Source organism: Carlito syrichta, unplaced genomic scaffold (genome assembly GCF_000164805.1).
Source record: "Carlito syrichta isolate Samal-C Ts95f unplaced genomic scaffold, Tarsius_syrichta-2.0.1 Scaffold307329, whole genome shotgun sequence".
Taxonomy (NCBI): Eukaryota; Metazoa; Chordata; class Mammalia; order Primates; family Tarsiidae; genus Carlito; species Carlito syrichta.
The window spans coordinates 44,270-63,207 of NW_007251425.1; the positions used below are offsets into that span (position 1 = coordinate 44,270).

Sequence of the window (18,938 nt, forward strand, 5' to 3'; positions counted from 1 at the left end):
GGAAGAAAGAAACCACGAGGCAGAAAGACCTATATGCAAAATGCAATGAACTGCACAACCTTATACTATAATTATTTAACATCTGTAATCATTTAACATCTGTATATCTTAGTTTGTTATTCACTGGCAAAGTAGGGATTCTAGCACCCACCACAGAGGTAAATTGTGAGGATTAAAATTTTGAGTAGGGTCATGCCAGAACACTAATGTATGACAGCTGTTATTGTTGTGCTTACTTGAGTGTCTATTTCTTGAGGAATAGTCTGCCTTTGAATCCAAGTATACACGTTGGCCAGCTCCTCCATTTGTCCATGAGAAAACTGGGGCTGTTGGTGCCTCATGCTTTCTAGCTTTCTGAGGTCTTCTTTTAGTACAACTTCTTTAATCCTGAAAACAAACAAGCTCTTAGTAGTGCCAAGCTTCTGTTAGTGCCACTTAGAAATTGCACTTCTAGCCGGGCTCGGTGGCTCAGCCTGTAATCCCATGCTTTGGGAGGCTGAGGTGAGTGGATTGCCTGAGCCCGCGGGTTCGAGACCCACCTGGGCAACTTGGCAAGACCTCATCTCTACAATAAATCAAAAAAATCAGCCGGGCGTGGTAGCACGTGCCTGTAATTCCGGCTACTTGGAAGGCTGAGGCGGAAGGATTGTCGGAGCCCAGCAGGCGAGGCTGCGGTGGCTGGAAGCGGCCACTGCACTCCAGTCTGGGCAACTGAGTGGGACTCCAACTCAAAAAAAAACAAACAAAAAAACAAAAAACTGTTTTGAGTAGTAAAAAAGCATCTTGATAGGTGTAATGCATCAAAGTGTACTTTGAAGGTGACTGAAGTTTAAACATGTAAGAATAAATATGCAATTTTTTATAACTAAATTCTGGCTTTTTTGGGTTCCCCCTCAGATGTGTCACTATCACAATAATACTTGGTTTAAGAAATCATGCATCACTTGACTTCAAAGGAATGGATTTGAAAATATGTTTCTCTAAGGTATTATTAAACCTTTAAAAATAATTTTGCAGTAAAAGCACATTCAGAAACTACAAAAATATATAAAAGGTGGGTCTTCTGAAGTGCTTTCTTACCTCTCAGGTACCTGATACGTCATTAGAATGCACTCAGGTGTTTGTTGAATCATTCTCCAAATAGATTCTTCAGCTAAATTGGGAAATGTTTCTTTATTCTGTACATGCCGAGATTGCTGCCCATTCTGGCAGATTTCAGAAGAATAATCACTATTTGCCAAGTATATACTGCTGTCACTGCTTCCTATAAAAAATCAACAACAAATAATTATAAAATACCCATCAGAGACCAGCTTGCCAAACCGGCTCTTATTCTTCAAAGACTCCAGCAACCACAGACAGCTCAGCCACTGTCTCCAGGTAACTTCACAGTTAATGGACAACCTTCCAGTTAATTGATCTTCCCAAGATCTTGTTTTCCATTCCTCACGAGCTACTTACTCTCAAGGCCACACACTGTTCCTTGTTATTAATCAACCATAGCTGTTTCATTTACAAAATCACTAACATCTCAGCTTCAGTTTCTCATTTGCTCGTCCAACTGTTTCAGCCAACATGATGTGAACAGTGTCTTACTGTTTCTCAGTTCTTTCATTTTTCAGCTTAGAGGACAGAGTTCATCATTCACTAACACACCTTGCAATACCTTAGACCTCCTCCTCCCTCGGACTTCTCACAATTATCAAAACGTCAACTCCAATAAAGTCCATTAATGACTGTTCTTACCTAAACCTACAAAGCCAAACACATGGAGAAAGCACACATACCAGGTAGTGCTCTTCAATAAATCCATCATCATCAGCCTCAAAAGGACCATCAAAATGCCTGGAAATTCTGCTATACTACTCTGGTCAGTGCACTAACCAACCCCAGCAGTGATTGTTTTTAACTTCTCTATGTCCTCCCTTCACTTTCACCATTTTATAAGACAGAGAAAAAAGAAGCCATTAGAAAGAAAATTCATTATCTTCCCAATACCAAACATATAAAATTAATCGCAGGTGCACCCCCCCCCCCACCCTCCTCCTGCTAACTAGGGAAGCCATTCATCCCAAGGCCATCTCTTTATGGCTGCTATGGAGCTGTATAGGTCCTTCCTTTCTTAGCCTGCATTTGATTCTTCTAGATCCTCTTTCTGACTTTGAAAGAATTAAAAACACAAAACAAAAATTCTCACCCAATTTTTTAAAAAGTATCTGAATAAAGACAATTTTTTTCCTAATTGGAAACTCTCTTTAAAAGGTTATTGACTGTTTAAAGCAAAAATAATAACAATGCATGATTAAAAAAATAGTGAGGGGAAAATGTAAGTATTCTGTTTTAGGGTTCTAATAAGTAAAGGAATATAATAGGTATAATATTTGGAGGTAAACTGTGATAAGTAAAAAATGTACATCATAAATCCTAGAGTAGCAATCAAAAGAAAAAGAGAGCAAGAAGAAGAAAAAAAAGAAGAGGTATGCCTGAGAAAACAATGCTGGAGAGAAACTGAAATAATAAAAAACACACAATTAACCCAAAAGGAGGAGGGAAGAAAAAAAGAAAGGGCATCTGAGACAAACTAAAAATAAACAGCAAGATGGAAGATTTAATTTAAATCTAGCCACCTCAAGATCACACTGAATGTAAATGCTCTAAGCAAGCACTCCAATTAAAAGGCAGAGACTATCAAATGAATAAAAAGCAGTACACTAGAGGTAGATACTGGTTATAAGAAATTCACTTTAAATATAAAGACATAGATAAGTTAAAAGGAAAAGGATGGAAAAAATATACCAGGTAAACGCTAATCAAAATAAAGCTGGACTGGATACACTAATATCAGACAAAAGTAGATGTCAAAGCAAGATATATTTCAAGGAATCAATTCATCAAAAAGATATAATAATCTTAAATGTGTACGCACTTAATGAAAGAATTTTAAAATATATGAAATAAAAACTCATTGAACTGCAAGAAGAAACACACAAATCTGCAATTATTTTTGGACACTTGAAGCCCTATCACAAAGTACAAAACAGAGAGAAAAATCAGTTAAAGATACAGAAGGAGCCGGGTTCGGTGGCTCAGCCTGTAATCCTGCGTCTTTGGGAGGCTGAGGTGAGTGGATTGCCTGAGCCCGCGGGTTCGAGACCCGCCTGGGCAGCGAGACCTCATCTCTACAATAAATAAAAAAATCAGTCAGGCATGGTAGCGCATGCCTGTAATTCCGGCTACTTGGAAGGCTGAGGCGGAAGGATCGCCGGAGCCCAGCAGGTCGAGCCTGTGGTGGCTGGGAGCGGCCACTGCACTCCAGTCTGGGCGACAGAGTGAGACTCCAACTCAAAAAAAAAAAAAAAAAAAAAGATACAGAAGTCTGAATCAACATCATCAACTAACTAGACCTAATTCATGTTTACAGAACACATGGCTCAACAACAGCAGAACACATATTCTTTTCAAGTGCACATGAAACATTTATCAAGACAGATCAAATTCTGCAATATTACACAGTCTCAGTAAATTTAAAAATACAAAAAGTGTTCTCTACATTTAAATTAGAAATCAATAAAATAAAAATATGTTGAAAATCTCCAAATATAAGAAAATTAAACATCTTTCCAAATAAACCCAAAATTAAAGAAGAAAACACAAGGAAAATCAGAACTGTTTTAGACTGAAAAGAAATAAAACATAACATGTCAATATTTGAGGAATTCGGCTAAACCAGTACTTGAGTATGTAATAGCATTAGAAAGAAAAGGTCGCCAATCAATGATTTAAGGCTCCATCTTAAATGAGAAAAAGAGCAAACAAAATCCATAGTAAACAGAAAAGAGGTATAATATAAATTAGAGCATAAGTTGAAAAAAACAGAAAAAAATGAAATCGAAAGTTGCTTTTTTGAAAAGTGTTAAAATTGATGAACATAGACTAAGCAAGGAAAAATTGCTACTTACTATACAGACCCTACAGACATTAAAAGGATACGGGACTCTTATAAAAAAACATTACACCAATAAACTCAATAAATTAAACAGATAAATTCCTTAAAAGATACACACTACCAAAGATTATTCAATAAGAATCAGGTAGCCTGACTGACATATATCCAGTAAACACTTAAATTTATTGTCAAAATCCTTCCTATCGATAAAACTCCAGGCCCAGAACTATTTGTTGATGAATTCTACCAATATATAAAGAATAAATAATATCAGTACAAACTCTTCCAGAAAACAGAAGAGGAAGCAACAATTCCCAACTCATTTTTTTGAGGCCAATATTGTGCCCTTGTACCAAAACCAAAGACATTGCTAGAAAAGAAAGCAATGGGCCAAAAGTCTACACAACAGGTACAATAATTGGTATCAAAATATTAGGAAGATAACCCAACAATTCAAAAAAGGGATAAGAGAGTATGGTCAAATGCGAGGTTGATTTATTATTTTGAAATTAATGTAATTTACCCTACTAACAGAGTAAGGGAGAAAAACCACATGATTATCTCAATAGAGGTAGAAAAAAATCTCAGTAAACTAGCAATAGAAAGAAACTTCCTCAATCTAAAGACATTCAAGGAAAACTTACATCTAACACTATATGTAATGATAAAACACTGCTTTCCCCTTAAGACTGTGAAGAAGGCAGAAAAGTAAATGTCTGCTTCAATATTTCTACTCAGCATCGTATTGGGGTCCTAGCTAGTTCAATGAGGAAGACAAACACACACAAATGGAAAAAGAAATAAGTAAAACTGTATTTGCGACAATAATACTGTATAAAAAAGTCCTATGGAATCTATAAAAGAGCTACTAAAACTAATAAGTGAGTTTAGCAAGATTGCACAATACAAGTTCAAAATACAAAATCTGATTGGATTTCTATATACTAATAATAAATAATTAGAAATCAAAATTTTAAAATGCCATTTGCACCAGTATCAACCATTATAAAATCTTCAGAGATAAATTTAGCAAAATATGTGTAAGACTTGTATGCTGAAAACTATAAAACATTGCTGAGAAGAATTAAAGACCTACACACTATGCTTGGGAATCAGAAGACTCAATATAGTTAGGAAAATAATTCTTCCAAAACTTATCTACAGACTCAACACAATTCCACTCAAAATAACTAGCACACTTTTTAAAAAAACAGAAACCGATTCTGTAATTTATATGGGAAAATGACCCAGAATATTCAATATCATTTTGAAAAGAAGAATGAAGTTGGAAGGCTTACCTCATCAGATTTCAAGACTTACTTGAAAGCTACCTATCTCAAAAGAGCGTGGCATCAGTCTAAAGCTAGCCATACAAATCAAAGAAACAGCAAAGGAGTTCAGAAATAGACCCATACATATATGGCCAATTTATTTTCAACAAAGGTGCCAACGTAATTCAATGGGGACAGATTAATCCTTTGAACAAATGGAGCAGAAACAATTGGAAATCTGTATGCAAAGGAAGCATATAGACTTTTACCTCACACCATATATAAAAACTCAAAATGGATCACAAGCCTAAGCTATACAAGTTAAATCTATACAACTTGCAAGAGAAAACAGGAGACCAGCTTAGTGACTTTTGGTTAGGCAAAGCTATCTTTAAAATGACACAAAAAGCATGACCTATAAAAGAAAAAAAAATCAGTTAAGTTGAACTTCATCAAAATAAAAAAACATTTTTTTCTCTTCAGAAGAACCTGCTAATATAATGAAAAGGGAGGACATTTTTGCAAAACAAATAACTGATAAAGGATTTGTGTTTAGAATATATACAGAACTCTTACTACTCAATTAAAAAAAAAACAATTTTTAAAATGTGCAAGAGGTTTGAACAGATACCACCAAAGAAGACACACAGATGGCAAAACAGTACACGAAAAGATACACAACATTATTAGTCAATAGACAAATTCAAATTAAAGCCACAACGAGATATTATTACACAATCACTGGAACTAATAAGAGTAAAATGGTGGACAATAAATACCCAGTGTTGGCTAGGATGTGTTGCAAATAGGAGCTCATCCACAGCAGACAGAATGTAAAATGGTACAGTTACTTGGAAAACAGTTTGGGAGTTTCTAATAAAGTTAACCATATGCTTACAACATGATCTAGCAATTCTATTCTGAGGTATTTACCCGAAGGAAATGAAACCACATACCCACAAAAAGACTCATACTAGAATGTTTCTAGCATTATTCAAAAAAATCTGAAACTAGAAACAACCCAATAACCATCAACTGGCGAATGCATACCTATCTATACAACGTAATTCTTGCCAGCAACAAAAAGGAACAATCTACGGAGACACACAATAAGGATGAATCTCAACAGCATTATGTTCCTATCTAATACAAAAGACTGTATACTGTCTGACTAAATACATGAGATTACAAAAAAAGCAAAACTAAAGTGGCAGAAAGCAAATCAGTAGATGTTAGGGCCCAAAGGGATCAGGGCAGAGAATAACTGAAAGGGTCACAGAACTTTTGGGGGCGATTCAATTGTTTATAGGGTGACTGTGGTGGTGATTACATGCATCTGTCAGAACCGTTGTTTTGTACACCTAAAACTGGTGAATTTTATTATACATAACTATACCCAAATAAAGCTGATAAAAAGGAACACAACCCTATTTTACTTCTATACCTGCCCAGTGTGCCCAGTGATCACCTGGCAATTACAGAGTCTGGGGAAATGGCTATTCTGATCCATTACCTGATGCTGCAGAACCAGTTCCAGATGGAGACTCTTTGTGAAGTAACACCATGGACAGTTCACTGGCAGTAGGACAACTTTTCTTATTTCCTCTGTGGCCTGTAACACATTGCTAGAAAGTAGGAACACAAGAAAAGACACTTTAACGTTAACATCTCAATCATCTTATTACAAAATACAGTAGTTTCCCTTTATTTGTGGCTTGATTTTGCAGTTTCAGTTACCGGTCAAAATAGTAAATGGAAAATTCCAGAAATAAACAATTAACAAGTGTTAAACTGCATGTCCCGTCCAGCCTGGGACAGAATTGTCCTTTTGCCCAGCATCTCCATGCTGTGTATGTTAGCCACTTAGCAGTTGTCTGGGTTACCATATCAACTGTAGCAGCATTTGCAATTCTTGTGCTCAAGTCACCCTTATTTTACTTAATAATGGTTCTAAAGTACAAGAGGAGATTTGCCCATTTGTCAAGTGAGAAGCCATAAAGCACTTCAGTTAGGTGAAAAGGTAAAAGTCCTCAACTTAATTAGAAAAAAAAAACTGTATGCTTGGGTTGCTAACATCTTCCATAAGAATGAATTTTCTATCTGTGATACTGTGAACAGTATATTGTTCTAATTATTCTATTTTACTATTAGTTATTGGTGTTAATCTCTTACTGTGTTTACTTTATAAATTAACCTTTACCATAGGCATGTATCTATAGAAAAAAAACATCCTGCTATAGGGTTTGGTACCATCCATGGTTTCAGGCATCCACTGAGGGGTTTGGAACATATCCCCTGTAGATAAAGGGGGACTATGTAACCGACAGATCTTCAACTTCACATGTCAAGCAGAATGAAATTTATATGACTGAAAAATAAAGTTTTCAGCCTGTTCCTTTTGTATATGATATCAAAGCTATTACTGCTCCCTGAGACCCTACCACAACCCAGGCATCACATGTGTATGCTTTAATTTTTTTCTTGTCATGAAACAAATCCATAGTGAACATTTCATATGTTCTAAGCACTGTTCCAAATACCAGGAACACAATAAGAAAAAACCAAGTTCCAGCTCTCCTGGGTCTTCTACGGCACAGAGAACTATCTATACACTATACCACTTATTCCTCAGAGTTAGCTATGAAGGATTCATCTTTCCATCTTTCTAAGAAGGAAACAAAGACAAAGAAAGGTTAAACAACTCATGCTACCCACTAACTCATGACAGAGCTGGGATCTGAACCTGCATCTGAGCCCACAGCCCAGGCTTTGCTCACTGTGACACACTGCCTTCCTTGCCTTAGTGTTAGCAAGTGCACTCATATCAGGCTTTCCACAGACAGCTAATTTCACTGATTTGGATCACCAGATTTCAAGATCTGTTAAAGAAAGGTATTATAACTTGAAGGGAAGACCAAAGAAAAAATTGTGTAAACAGTCACACTTGTCAGTTGGGTGTGGTGGCGCACACCTATAATCCCAGCACTTTGGGAGACTGAGGCAGGAAGATAGCTTGAGCTCAGGAGTTTGAGACCAGCAACATAGCGAAACTTCGTCTCTATAAAAAAAATCAAAAAATTAGCCAGTCGTGGTGGTGTGTGCCTGAGATGCTGAGGTGGAAGGATCACTTGAGCCCAAGAGGTCAAGGCTGCCATGACCCGTGATCATTGTGATCAAGCCACCACACTCCAGCCTGGGGAGAGTGAGACTCTGATTAAAAAAAAAAAGAAAAGTTCACACTTGTCTTGGATTCTGTACCTAAGAAGGGAAGTCTAGCCTGATAAATATATCTGAGAATTGTTTTTTTAGATAAAATGATGAAAAGTTAAAGGACACTGGTCAAAACATTTTTACGACAAACTGTTTAAGTGTGAAACGATAAACTGTTCTGCTCTCTTCATACATGCCTGTAGCCCCTCATCTGCGCCTGAAAAAGCACGGTCGCCAAATTCCCATCTTGTCCTTGTGATTTATTCCCATCTTCCCAGACCAGAACCCCAGTTACAAGAAAGAAAATACATTTTATGTCAATGAACATAGCAAGTGTAATACCTGGATACCAAATTTTAAAGGGTGGAAGGAACCTAGTTCACATGGAAAACTTGAAAGCAGTTTGGGAAAAACCTCACCAAGTATCTAAGAAACTAGAGCATAGAAGATTCTTTCCTTTCTGCTTCTGCAGTCAGGGAGCAGTTTCCTGTTCACATCGACTGAGGCTTGTGGTTTCCTCACAGCACGAATGCAGGTCATTCACTTAGGCTGTCAGTGCTGAGCCCTGACGCAGCCACCTGAATCTTAATAAGATATTTAATTTCTCACTTGTGTGTGGAAAATTAACATTACTTACATACTTAGCTTCTGGGCAGATACTCTTTTTCATCTGATCTGAAGCCTCAGAAGACCTGGGCATTTCTTCCTGAAGCAGATCTAGCTGTAAGGGTGAGTTGCTCCTGGACGTGACCAGTGGGCACTCTGCACTCTGCATCTCCCACTTCTCCTCCCTGTTCCTCTGGGTGGTGGCTGAACGTGGTGGGTCTAGGCTTGGAGCCACTGCTGACACTGAGGGTGGTGCGGCAGAAGAGCCTGCAGCTCCCAAGGATGGGCATGGAAAGAATGACGGAGACAACAGTGGACAGTCAGGCAGGAAAACGGTTATAAAAGGGTCCACGGAAGGAGAAGGGAAACCCGGAAAAGACTGCAAGCCACTGGATAAAGGCGGTTTAGGCAGACGTTCTTGGACAGTTTCTGAGGTTGCATATTCTCTCTCCAGAGAGGTCATGCCTGGGAGGGGAAGAGCTGGGGTGAGATAAGGGGCCTGGCTGGGAACCATTATGTCAGATGGGAACGTCAGGCCCGAGGTGTGAGGGGAGGAGGCCAAGGAAGGGCCCCAGGGTCGTGCGTCCTGAAGCACCCCTCTGATGCGGAAGCCGGGGTTGACACTGGGGCCCCTGCTGTTCAAGGGCACAGGCAGCTTCTTCCGCTTGTGTTTCTCTTTCTTGCAACCAGCTGATCTCGTCTGCTTAGAAGCAGAATCTCCTGAAAAGATAAAGATGGAGGCATATTGTGGAAAATTAAACCCCCCAAAGAAGAGAAGGATCCTGTTTACAGGGAGTTGTAAGTAGACTACAAAGAAACACACATTTGCCAATACACCAGAATAGAAAAATGTAGCTCTAAGAAGATGAGCAAAATTCTGGATAAGAACAGTTGCTATAAAATAAACATTCCAGCATCTCAAAGTTGGAGTCTCACTCTGTCGCCCAGACTGGAATGTAGTGACCGCTCCCGGCCACCGCAACCTCGACCCGCTGGCCTCTGGCGATCCTTCTGCCTCAGCCTTCCAAGTAGCCGGAATTACAGGCATGCGCTACCACACCCGGCTGATTTTTTGATTTATTGTAGAGATGGGGTCTCGCTGCCCAGGCGGGTCTTGAACCCACAGGCTCAGGCAATCCACTCACCTCAGCCTCCCAAAGGTGCGGGATTACAGGCTGAGCCACTGAGCCCGGCTCTCAATCAATTTCTTGTAAAAACCAGTTCCTCAGACCTAGATCGAAGGGATACCCTAGCTAAACTGTTGCTATAAACGGATTTATTCAGCATTCAACCAGTTTCTTACAAGCAAAACTCCTACTGCTCACTCCTTATCTACTAGTACTGATATGATTTGTAACAACTACGCAGATTAATGGCATATATTTTAAAAACTTTACCTACCTTCAACTTGTGAATATTTAGCTTTGCTTCTGCTTTCTTGCTGAAGATAGGTGCTGTAGGGTGATGACAAAATCTTTTCTCGGAATTTATCAACGTAATGCTGTTCCTCCTGCTGGGTGTGGGCTGACAGAACAGCCTTTGTGAGCCCTACATGTTTAAACTCTGCCAAGGCCAAAGGAGCTGGTTGTGTGCTTAGGGTCCAGGGCTCACATGCTAGGGTGGCATCCTCTGCTGAGAAGGAAGAAGACATACTGGATTTTAATTCCTATCAATTATTATTTCTTAATTTATTTTTACTTTTTAAATTGCCTTCCAATACATTTTTTAACAAGCATTACTGTAACTGCTGGAATACAAAAACACTTCAACAGTCTAGCATAAAAATTCTTATTTTTCTGTTTCCCTTTATAGTCTTTTACAAATGCATATACATTATACATAGCTATAATAATCAGTATGCATATATTACTTAAACATTGCTTTTATTGTAAATATTTTTTTATCATCCTGAATTCTCCAACATTTCATCTTATTTATTTATTTATTTATTTATTTATTTTTGAGTTGGAGTCTCACTCTGTCGCCCACACTGGAGTGCAGTGGCTGCTCCCGGCCACTGCAGCCTCGACCTGCTGGGCTCCAGCGATCCTTCCGCCTTAGCCTTCCAAGTAGCTGGAACTACAGGCACGCGCTACCAACCCGGCTAATTTTTTGATTTATTGTAGAGATGAGGTCTCACCAAGTTGCCCAGGTGGGTCTCGAATCCGCGGGCTCAGGCAATCCACTTACCTCGGCCTCCCAAAGCACAGGATTATAGGCAATATATTCATGTGGTTCAGAAGTCAACAGGTATTAGGAAGTTATTTCGTAAATTCTCCTCCTCCCTGTCCCCCATCTGCCTAATTCTCATTGGATCTCCAACAGGGAACCATTCCTTTAATAAATCTCTCAGTTTCTTCATGCACATATAAATAAGCATGAAGAGAGACTCTTACCTTCCTCCTGACTCCATTTTCACCCAAAAGGCACATATGTACTTTGGCTTGCAACATACTTTTGCCACTTAACAATGCCCCTTGGAGAACTCTAACAGTACATAGTTGTCGCCTACTTTTGTACACTGCAAAGGGTTTCATCTTATGTGTATACCACAGTTTGTGAAAGTAAGCATCTGTGGATGGACTTTTGATTGCTATTTATTATTGCTATTTAACAGCTGTACATTTTTACTTAATTAGGGTCTTTTAATGATATAATTGTACATATTTTTGGGATGCTTCTAAAAAATTACTTTTTCCAAGAACAAAAGATTTTATGGTAGACACCATGGTGGGTTTCCCAACACCCACTGCAGTGCTCCCTGCTGTGTAGTACCCAGGTGGTTGGGGTGGACTTGGCCCCACTCCACTCCCAGAGGGGGGTTCTGATTGGTCTAATCAGCACAGCAGAGGGCTTCTGCTTCTGGTCAAGATAGTACAACAGGGACCATATTTACCTTCCTGCCTGAAATAACTAAAAATAAATGAACAAAATAAAGAAAATGACAGGTTTCAAGGCACTGGACAATCGGTAATGAAGGAGAGTGACTCCTTGTGGACTGGAACCCAGGTGGAATCTAGCGAACTCCCTGAGATGAAGAGACAGACCTCAGTCTGGTGAGAGCAAGGTAGCTAGAGTTTTCAGAAAAGGGAGAGAGGAGAGAGCTGCAAGAAAGAGGACTCCCAAGAGACACAGAGTGTTCAGAAGACTACTCACCATCGTATTCATGTGAGGAAAAAAACCACCTGAAAGGATGAGAGGGAACAGTAACTGAGCACAAGGTTACAGCAGTGCTCATGTCCATCAGCCAGACTAGAAAATCTTGTGACTCGTGTGTCATTGGATAGAGTGTGCTCTGAGTATGCCACATGAAAGCTCTTGCTTCAGCAGCAGGGAAAAGTTAGGTCCTGACTGCACACTGCTCTGGTCTTGCCTAACAAATTGAAAAGCAGAGCCTGAAAGGACCAATCTGTTTCCAGGTAAATTAACTGGGTCTCGGAATAAAGATCAAGAATGTTTATACAAATACAAAAATATTTGGCACCCACTCACAACATGCGGCATCCAATCAAAATTACCAGGCATGCAAAGCAAGAAAATACAAGCAAACAATAAGGAAAAAAAGTCACCGAGAAACTGAGTCTATAATGTATATGGACAAAAGAGCAAAGTTGAAGAATTTCACTACCTGATTTCAAGACTTACTACAGAGCTATTTGAATCATGACCATTCTGCACTGATATAAAAAGTGTATCAATTTTGTTCATCTTTTCAACTTTTTTTTTAACTCATCAACTTTTAACTTTAATTTTCTTTACTGTCTTCTATTTTGTTGCTTTCTGCTTTTATCATATTTCCTTTCCTCTACCTTGGGCTTCCTTTGCTTTTTTTGCTAGCTTCTTAAACTGGACTTTAGATCATTGATTTGAGACTTTTTTTGTCTAACATTAGTATTTAGAACTATTAATTGGCTTATAAACCGTTTTCAGCTGTGCTCCACAGATTTTAGTACGCTGTATTTTCTTTCTTTCTTTCTTTGTTTTTAAGTGAGAAAGCAGGATTTATTGAGAGGACAGAAAAGCTCCTGCAGGGGGAGGGGACCTAAAGGGGTTGCCCATATGCTGTATTTTCATTACCTCTGACTTTGAAATATTTTCTAACTCCCTTTGTGATTTCTTCTTTAAAACACGGATTATTTAGAAGCGTGTTGTTTAATTTCTAAACGTTTGGGTTTAAATATCCTATTACTGAATTTTAATTTAATTCACTCTAGCCAGAGAGCAGTTTATACATCATCAATGCTTTTAAATTGGAGACGCAGACTATAGTCAAACATGTTTTATATCTTAGTTGCTCCCATATTGTGTACACTTGAAAAATGTGTAGTATATAGTTAATGGGTATCATGTTCTTTAAATATCGCTTAGGTCAAGGTGGTTGCCAGTGTTGTTCAGGCCATCTATTTCTTTACTTCGCTGTCAAATACTTTATCAACTGTGGAGAGAAGGGTGTATAATTTTCCAACTATGACTATGGAAAGTATATTTCCCTCTTTAACTCGTCCCAGTTTTGCTTCATATCTTTCAAGGCTCTGTTATTAGCAAATGCATGATTACAACCGTTATGCCTTCTGCTGTCTTATTACGGAATTACTCTGTCTTGGAATTGATCCATTTAATGCATGTTCATAGAGGCATTCCAACCTGCTTATGCCATGGTTTGACCTGTGCATCGCCTTCCATCCATTTACTCTCAACCCATTTGTGAGTTTAAATTGTTGGCTGCAGACAGTATATAGTTGGGTCTTGATTTTTTAATCTGTTCTGATAAATTTTGCCTTTATTTTATTTGTTTATTTATTTAGATTCGGAGTTTCACTCTGTTGCCCACGCTGAGCTCATGGCTACCGCAACCTCAACCTGCTGGGTTCAGATGATCCTTCCGCCTCAGCCTTCTAAGTAGGTGGAACTGCAGGCACAGGGCCATATCTGACTAATTTTTTGATTTGTTGTAGAGGTAAGGTCTCACCATGTTGCCCAGGCTGGTCTTGAACTCCTGGGCTAAGGCAATCCTCTCACCTCTGCCTCCCAAAGTGCTGGGATCACAAGTGTGAGCCACCACACCTAGTAATTTTTGCCTTTTAATTGAAGTGTTTAGTCTAGTTTATGTTATTATTGATATAGCTGCATTTAGAGTTATTATTTTATTATTTGTTTGGTGTGTTTCCTCTGTTTCTTTTTTGTTAACCTATACCTCCTTTCCTGTCTCCTTCTTTTGGATTGAGTGTTTTTTTTTTTTAATTTAATTTTCATTTACTTACTGGCTTTTTAACTAATCTTTGTATCTCACATTCCATCTTAATTAGACCCTGTTAGAGGTTCAAAATATGTTTAATGGCAAAGGTTCCTATAGATCAGTTGTCAATAGCAGATTTCCTACTGTGCTACTCATGTGCTATGCGTGACACTTGGCAAATTAAGTCACGTTACCTGTTTGTGCCTTGTTTCATATATAAAATGAAGATAATAACTTGCACGGAAAAAAGCAACAGACATACAGATATCACAGAGTCTGAGAGCATCTGGGCACTGCTTCTGCTTTTTCTCTTTATTTTTTATTTATTGATTTATTTATTATAAAGATGTGGGGTACAATTCAGGGTTAGGTATACAAACATTGATCATGCAGGTACTCGTTGATGAGGTATGCTTTTTCTCTTTGGAATAAAGATGTGGACTAGTAGATGCTGAGACTGACTTAAGATCAGGAGAAACTAGTATTAGTAAATATTTTTTAAAGCATATCAATTTTAGCATAAATGCACTCAGAATGGTACTATAAGACCAGCTATAAGCATAGTGACATACTTAAAAAAAAAAAAGCTTCCCATATTGGGTGAGACCCTCTCCCTACTTGGTATGGGCTGTGTTATGCACAGCCACATACCCACACAGGGATCCAGAATGTTAAAAAAAGGTACATGGCCAGTCATGGAGGCTCATGCCTGTAATCCCAGCACTTTGAGAGGCTGAGGCAGGACAACTGCTTGAATTCAGGAGTTTGAGACCAGTCTGGGCAACAAAGCTAGACCCTGTCACTACGAAATAAAAATAAAATTAGCCGGGTATGGTAGTTCCAGTTATTTGGAAGGCTGAGGCAGGAGGACAGCCTGAGCCCAGGAGTCTGAGGCTACCATAAGCTATGACTGCATTATTGTACTCTTGCCTGGGAGACAGGGCAAGATCCGGTCTCTGAAAAGAAAAAACAGAAAAGGCACACTAAAAATGTGCATATGCTTCTGTCTTGGCTGGCTAGCTCAGTTCCGATAAAACTCTGTCTTTGGCTAATTATATAAATGCAATGTAATCTCACAACAGTTGGGTCTCTGGTCTTTCCTCACCAATCTACAGTCCTCCTGTAAATACCATATTCTTCATCTCATAAAGTTGTTGGGAGGACTCAATGAGTTAATACCTATGAAGAACTAAGAACATGGAGTGGCACACAGAAATAGCTTAACACGTATTAACTAATACACCACTGAAGACCAGCAAAGATAAATTAGTGGTAATCTGAAAACCCAATTTAACACATTTGTCATCATTTATCTACCAAATTGTTATTAGCAATGAAAAAGTCAAAAGAATAGGAGGCAGTAAAAAGGATTAAAAAGAAGACATTTAGATGAGAATAATTTAAAGTATTCTACTCACTGCCATCAGACCAATACAAAATGTGAAAGTATATGCGGCTGAGCTAGTCACAACTATAGTCAACATAGTTGAAACATAGGTGATATGAACGCCTTTAAAGGTCGGCAACAAAGAAACCTAACACAATCCCATCAAACATTGCATTAACAATGGTTAACACGAGTTGAGGGCTTACTACTAAGTACCTACCAGGTACTGCTCTAAGTGCTTTACACACATCAACTGATTTCACTAACAACGTAACTGAGAAATATGGTCTGAGATGTGTAACCAACATAACCATGATGACATATCTAAAAATACTTTAAGTGAATTAAAGGAACAATGTTTATAATTTAGCAGTTATAGTTAAACAAATAGATTGATGATTTCTGTTTTCTCATCCCAGTGTATTTCCAGTTGAGTACACTTCTCAATTAACAGGTGACTATGGTACCTGACTCGGGGGGTGCGATGTGAACAATGGTGCTGCTGTAACTGCACTGGCTTATGCCTGATCCCAAGCTCAGCGCTGTGGTAGACAGGGTCCATGGAGCTCCTCCTCCAGCATATGAGGACTGTCTGTCTGTTGGCATTTCTGATTTAGGTCTAGCTGGTGACACAAGAGAAACTGACAGTGAAAAGAACAATTCCCAACAGGAAATTTACATTCAAGACCCAAAGTCTACAGAAACTTGTAACTGACAAACCAAAGCCCACTAGCCATAAAGAGGTAATATAAAACTAGGATTCTAGGCCAGGCGTGGTGGCTCACGCCTATAACCCTAAGACTTTAGGAGGCTGAGGTGAAAGGATTGCCTGAGCCCATGGGTTCGAGACCAGCCTGGGCAACTTGGCAAGACCTCATCTCTACAATAACTAAAAAACTAGCTGGTGTGGTAGCACACGCCTGCAGTTCCAGCTACTTGGAAGACTGAGATGGAAGGATTGCCTGAGCCAAGCAGGTGGAGGCTACGGTGGCTGTGAGCGTGCCATTGCACTCCAGCCTGGGCACAGTATGAGACTCTGACTCAAATAAAATAAAGTAAAATAAACAAAATAAAGCAAAAACTAGGATTCTGTGGTACAATGAAATAATAAAAGGTAAGACATTAAAGAGAAACAGAAAAACGATGTGCTGACAGGTCTTTTATTGAACTCGGAAGGCATTCAGGGCACCCACTGCTACCTTGCAATGCTTGGGCATCATCTGCCTTGTGGTGCTGTCTGTCTTCTTCTGAGGATGAAGAAGCTGTATTTGTATAGGACACACACTTTCTTTTCAAAGCTGGAATGTTGTAGCTCTTCAGGTATCTGCAACGACACCATGAGGCCATGGACTCTCACCCGCCCCCTCAGTGTGCACCTCCTACCACTTTGCTTTTCTCTTGCCACATCCATTTGGGACACTTCGAACTTCCTTCTCTAAGGAAGTCTTCCCCAACCATCCTCGCCTCAGTCACTCGACAGTCACATCTTTTTTACTATGGTCTGGAGCTGGTCTTCAAACCTTACCCCATTCGATTTAGGCAAGATTATGTGCTGTGTTCTCAACTATACCCTGGCTCTGAGAAGGAATGCATCTGCTCCTTTTTGGCCCCCTCCATAATGCTCCGTTTATTATGAACTTCACATAGCAGGCACTCCATCAGGAGCTACTGATTTACAGAGGAAAATCAAGGTAAGACAGCTACTAACAGTTCTAGGAAGGCTCCACAGTGACAACGTATGCTCTTGGGAGAAACTAACATCATCAACAGTTGTGTTTCATACCTAATAACACTGTCAATACAGTTTATCTGCTGATAGGATGGGCTATGCTGATCTTTCTTCAAATCGCCACAAGACTCAATGTTCATGCTCTTATTTTTCAATGCTTGGAAGGAAGAAAAGGCTTCTTGCTCATCTGAAACAGAACAGAGGGATGTGCAGTTAAAATATTTAGCATGTAGTTAAGAGTATATACTTATTCAGCAAAACTAAATGATCATATTTTATGGTCTATATATTAATAGACTATTATGTAGCTACTAAAAATGAACTAACCTCTAAATGCACTGTAATAAAGATATCCACAACATAAAAATGTGAGTAAAATAAGCTGCGAGCACATTACACACAGAATGATTACATTTGCATTTTAAAAATTCAGGAGTAGCCGGGCTCAGTGGCTCAGCCTGTAATCCCGCGCCTTGGGAGGCTGAGGTGAGTGGACTGCCTGAGCCCGCGGGTTCGAGACCCGCCTGGGCAACTTGGTGAGACCTCATCTCTACAATAAATAAAAAATTAGCTGGGCGTGGTAGTGCGCGCCTGTAATTCAGGCTCTACTCGGAAGGCTGAGGCGGAAGGATCGCCAGAGTGCAGCAGGTGGAGGCTGCGGTGGCCGGGGCCACTGCACTTCAGTCTGGGCGACAGAGTGAGACTCCAACTCCCTCTCCCCCAAAAAAAGAAGTGCACAGTCTTCCTACATTTGAAATCTGACCATCCCACTCTTAATGCTGCCAGGATTGATTAGTTGTATGGGTAGTGTCAGCTTAACAATGGCAGGTTCCCCGTCAGCCTTTCACTTACAGTTTCCTTCCCTAATAATCTTCACATTTGTCTCACTCCTGAATTTTTCTTCTGCCTCAGCCTTCCAAGTAGCCGGAACTACAGGCGTGCACTACCACATCTGGCTAATTTTTAATTTATTGTAGAGATGAGGTCTCGCCAAGTTGCCCAGGCTGGTCTCTTCTTATATGTTGCAATGTAAACAACACAGAATTACCCATGTGGAATCTGTGCCCAACAGAACTTTCTGTGATGACTGACAAGAATGTTCTTTATTTGAGCTGTTGAGTAGAGTAGTCACTAACATGTAACTATGAAACACCCAGAACCTGGCTAGAGCAATTGAGGAACTGTACTTTTAACTGTATTTAATTTGAATTTAAATTTCCAAGGCTGGTGTGGTGGCTCACGCCTGTAATCTCATCGCTTTGGGATACCAGGGTAGGAGGATCACTTGAGGCTTAGAGTTGGAGACCAGCCTCAGCAAAACAGTGAGATCCCATCTCTACAAAAAAGAAAAATTAAAAAAAAATTAGCTGGGCATGGTGGCACACACATACAGTATGAGCTACTCAAATGGTTGAGACAAGAGGATTGCCTAAGAGCCCAGGAGTTCAATGTTACAGTGAGCTATGACTGCACCACTGCACTCCATCCTGGGCGACAGAGTGAGACTCCATCTCTTAAAAAATAATAATAAAATAAAAATAAATAGATTAAAA

At 39.4% G+C, this 18,938-nt stretch overlaps 1 protein-coding gene across 1 annotated transcript in view; it reads right to left on the bottom strand.

Annotated features, from left to right (window-relative positions):
• The window catches only part of PER3 (period circadian clock 3), a 62,400-nt gene that overhangs the window by 10,456 nt on the left and 33,006 nt on the right, over positions 1-18,938 (bottom strand). The window contains exons 15-22 of the mRNA XM_021715721.1: positions 17,440-17,572; positions 16,856-16,980; positions 16,124-16,297; positions 10,435-10,665; positions 9,065-9,753; positions 6,731-6,842; positions 1,081-1,264; positions 237-387 (exon numbers count right to left, since the gene is read on the bottom strand). Coding sequence (XP_021571396.1) covers positions 237-387; positions 1,081-1,264; positions 6,731-6,842; positions 9,065-9,753; positions 10,435-10,665; positions 16,124-16,297; positions 16,856-16,980; positions 17,440-17,572 — 1,799 coding nt within the window. The remainder of the gene's footprint in view (positions 1-236; positions 388-1,080; positions 1,265-6,730; positions 6,843-9,064; positions 9,754-10,434; positions 10,666-16,123; positions 16,298-16,855; positions 16,981-17,439; positions 17,573-18,938) is intronic.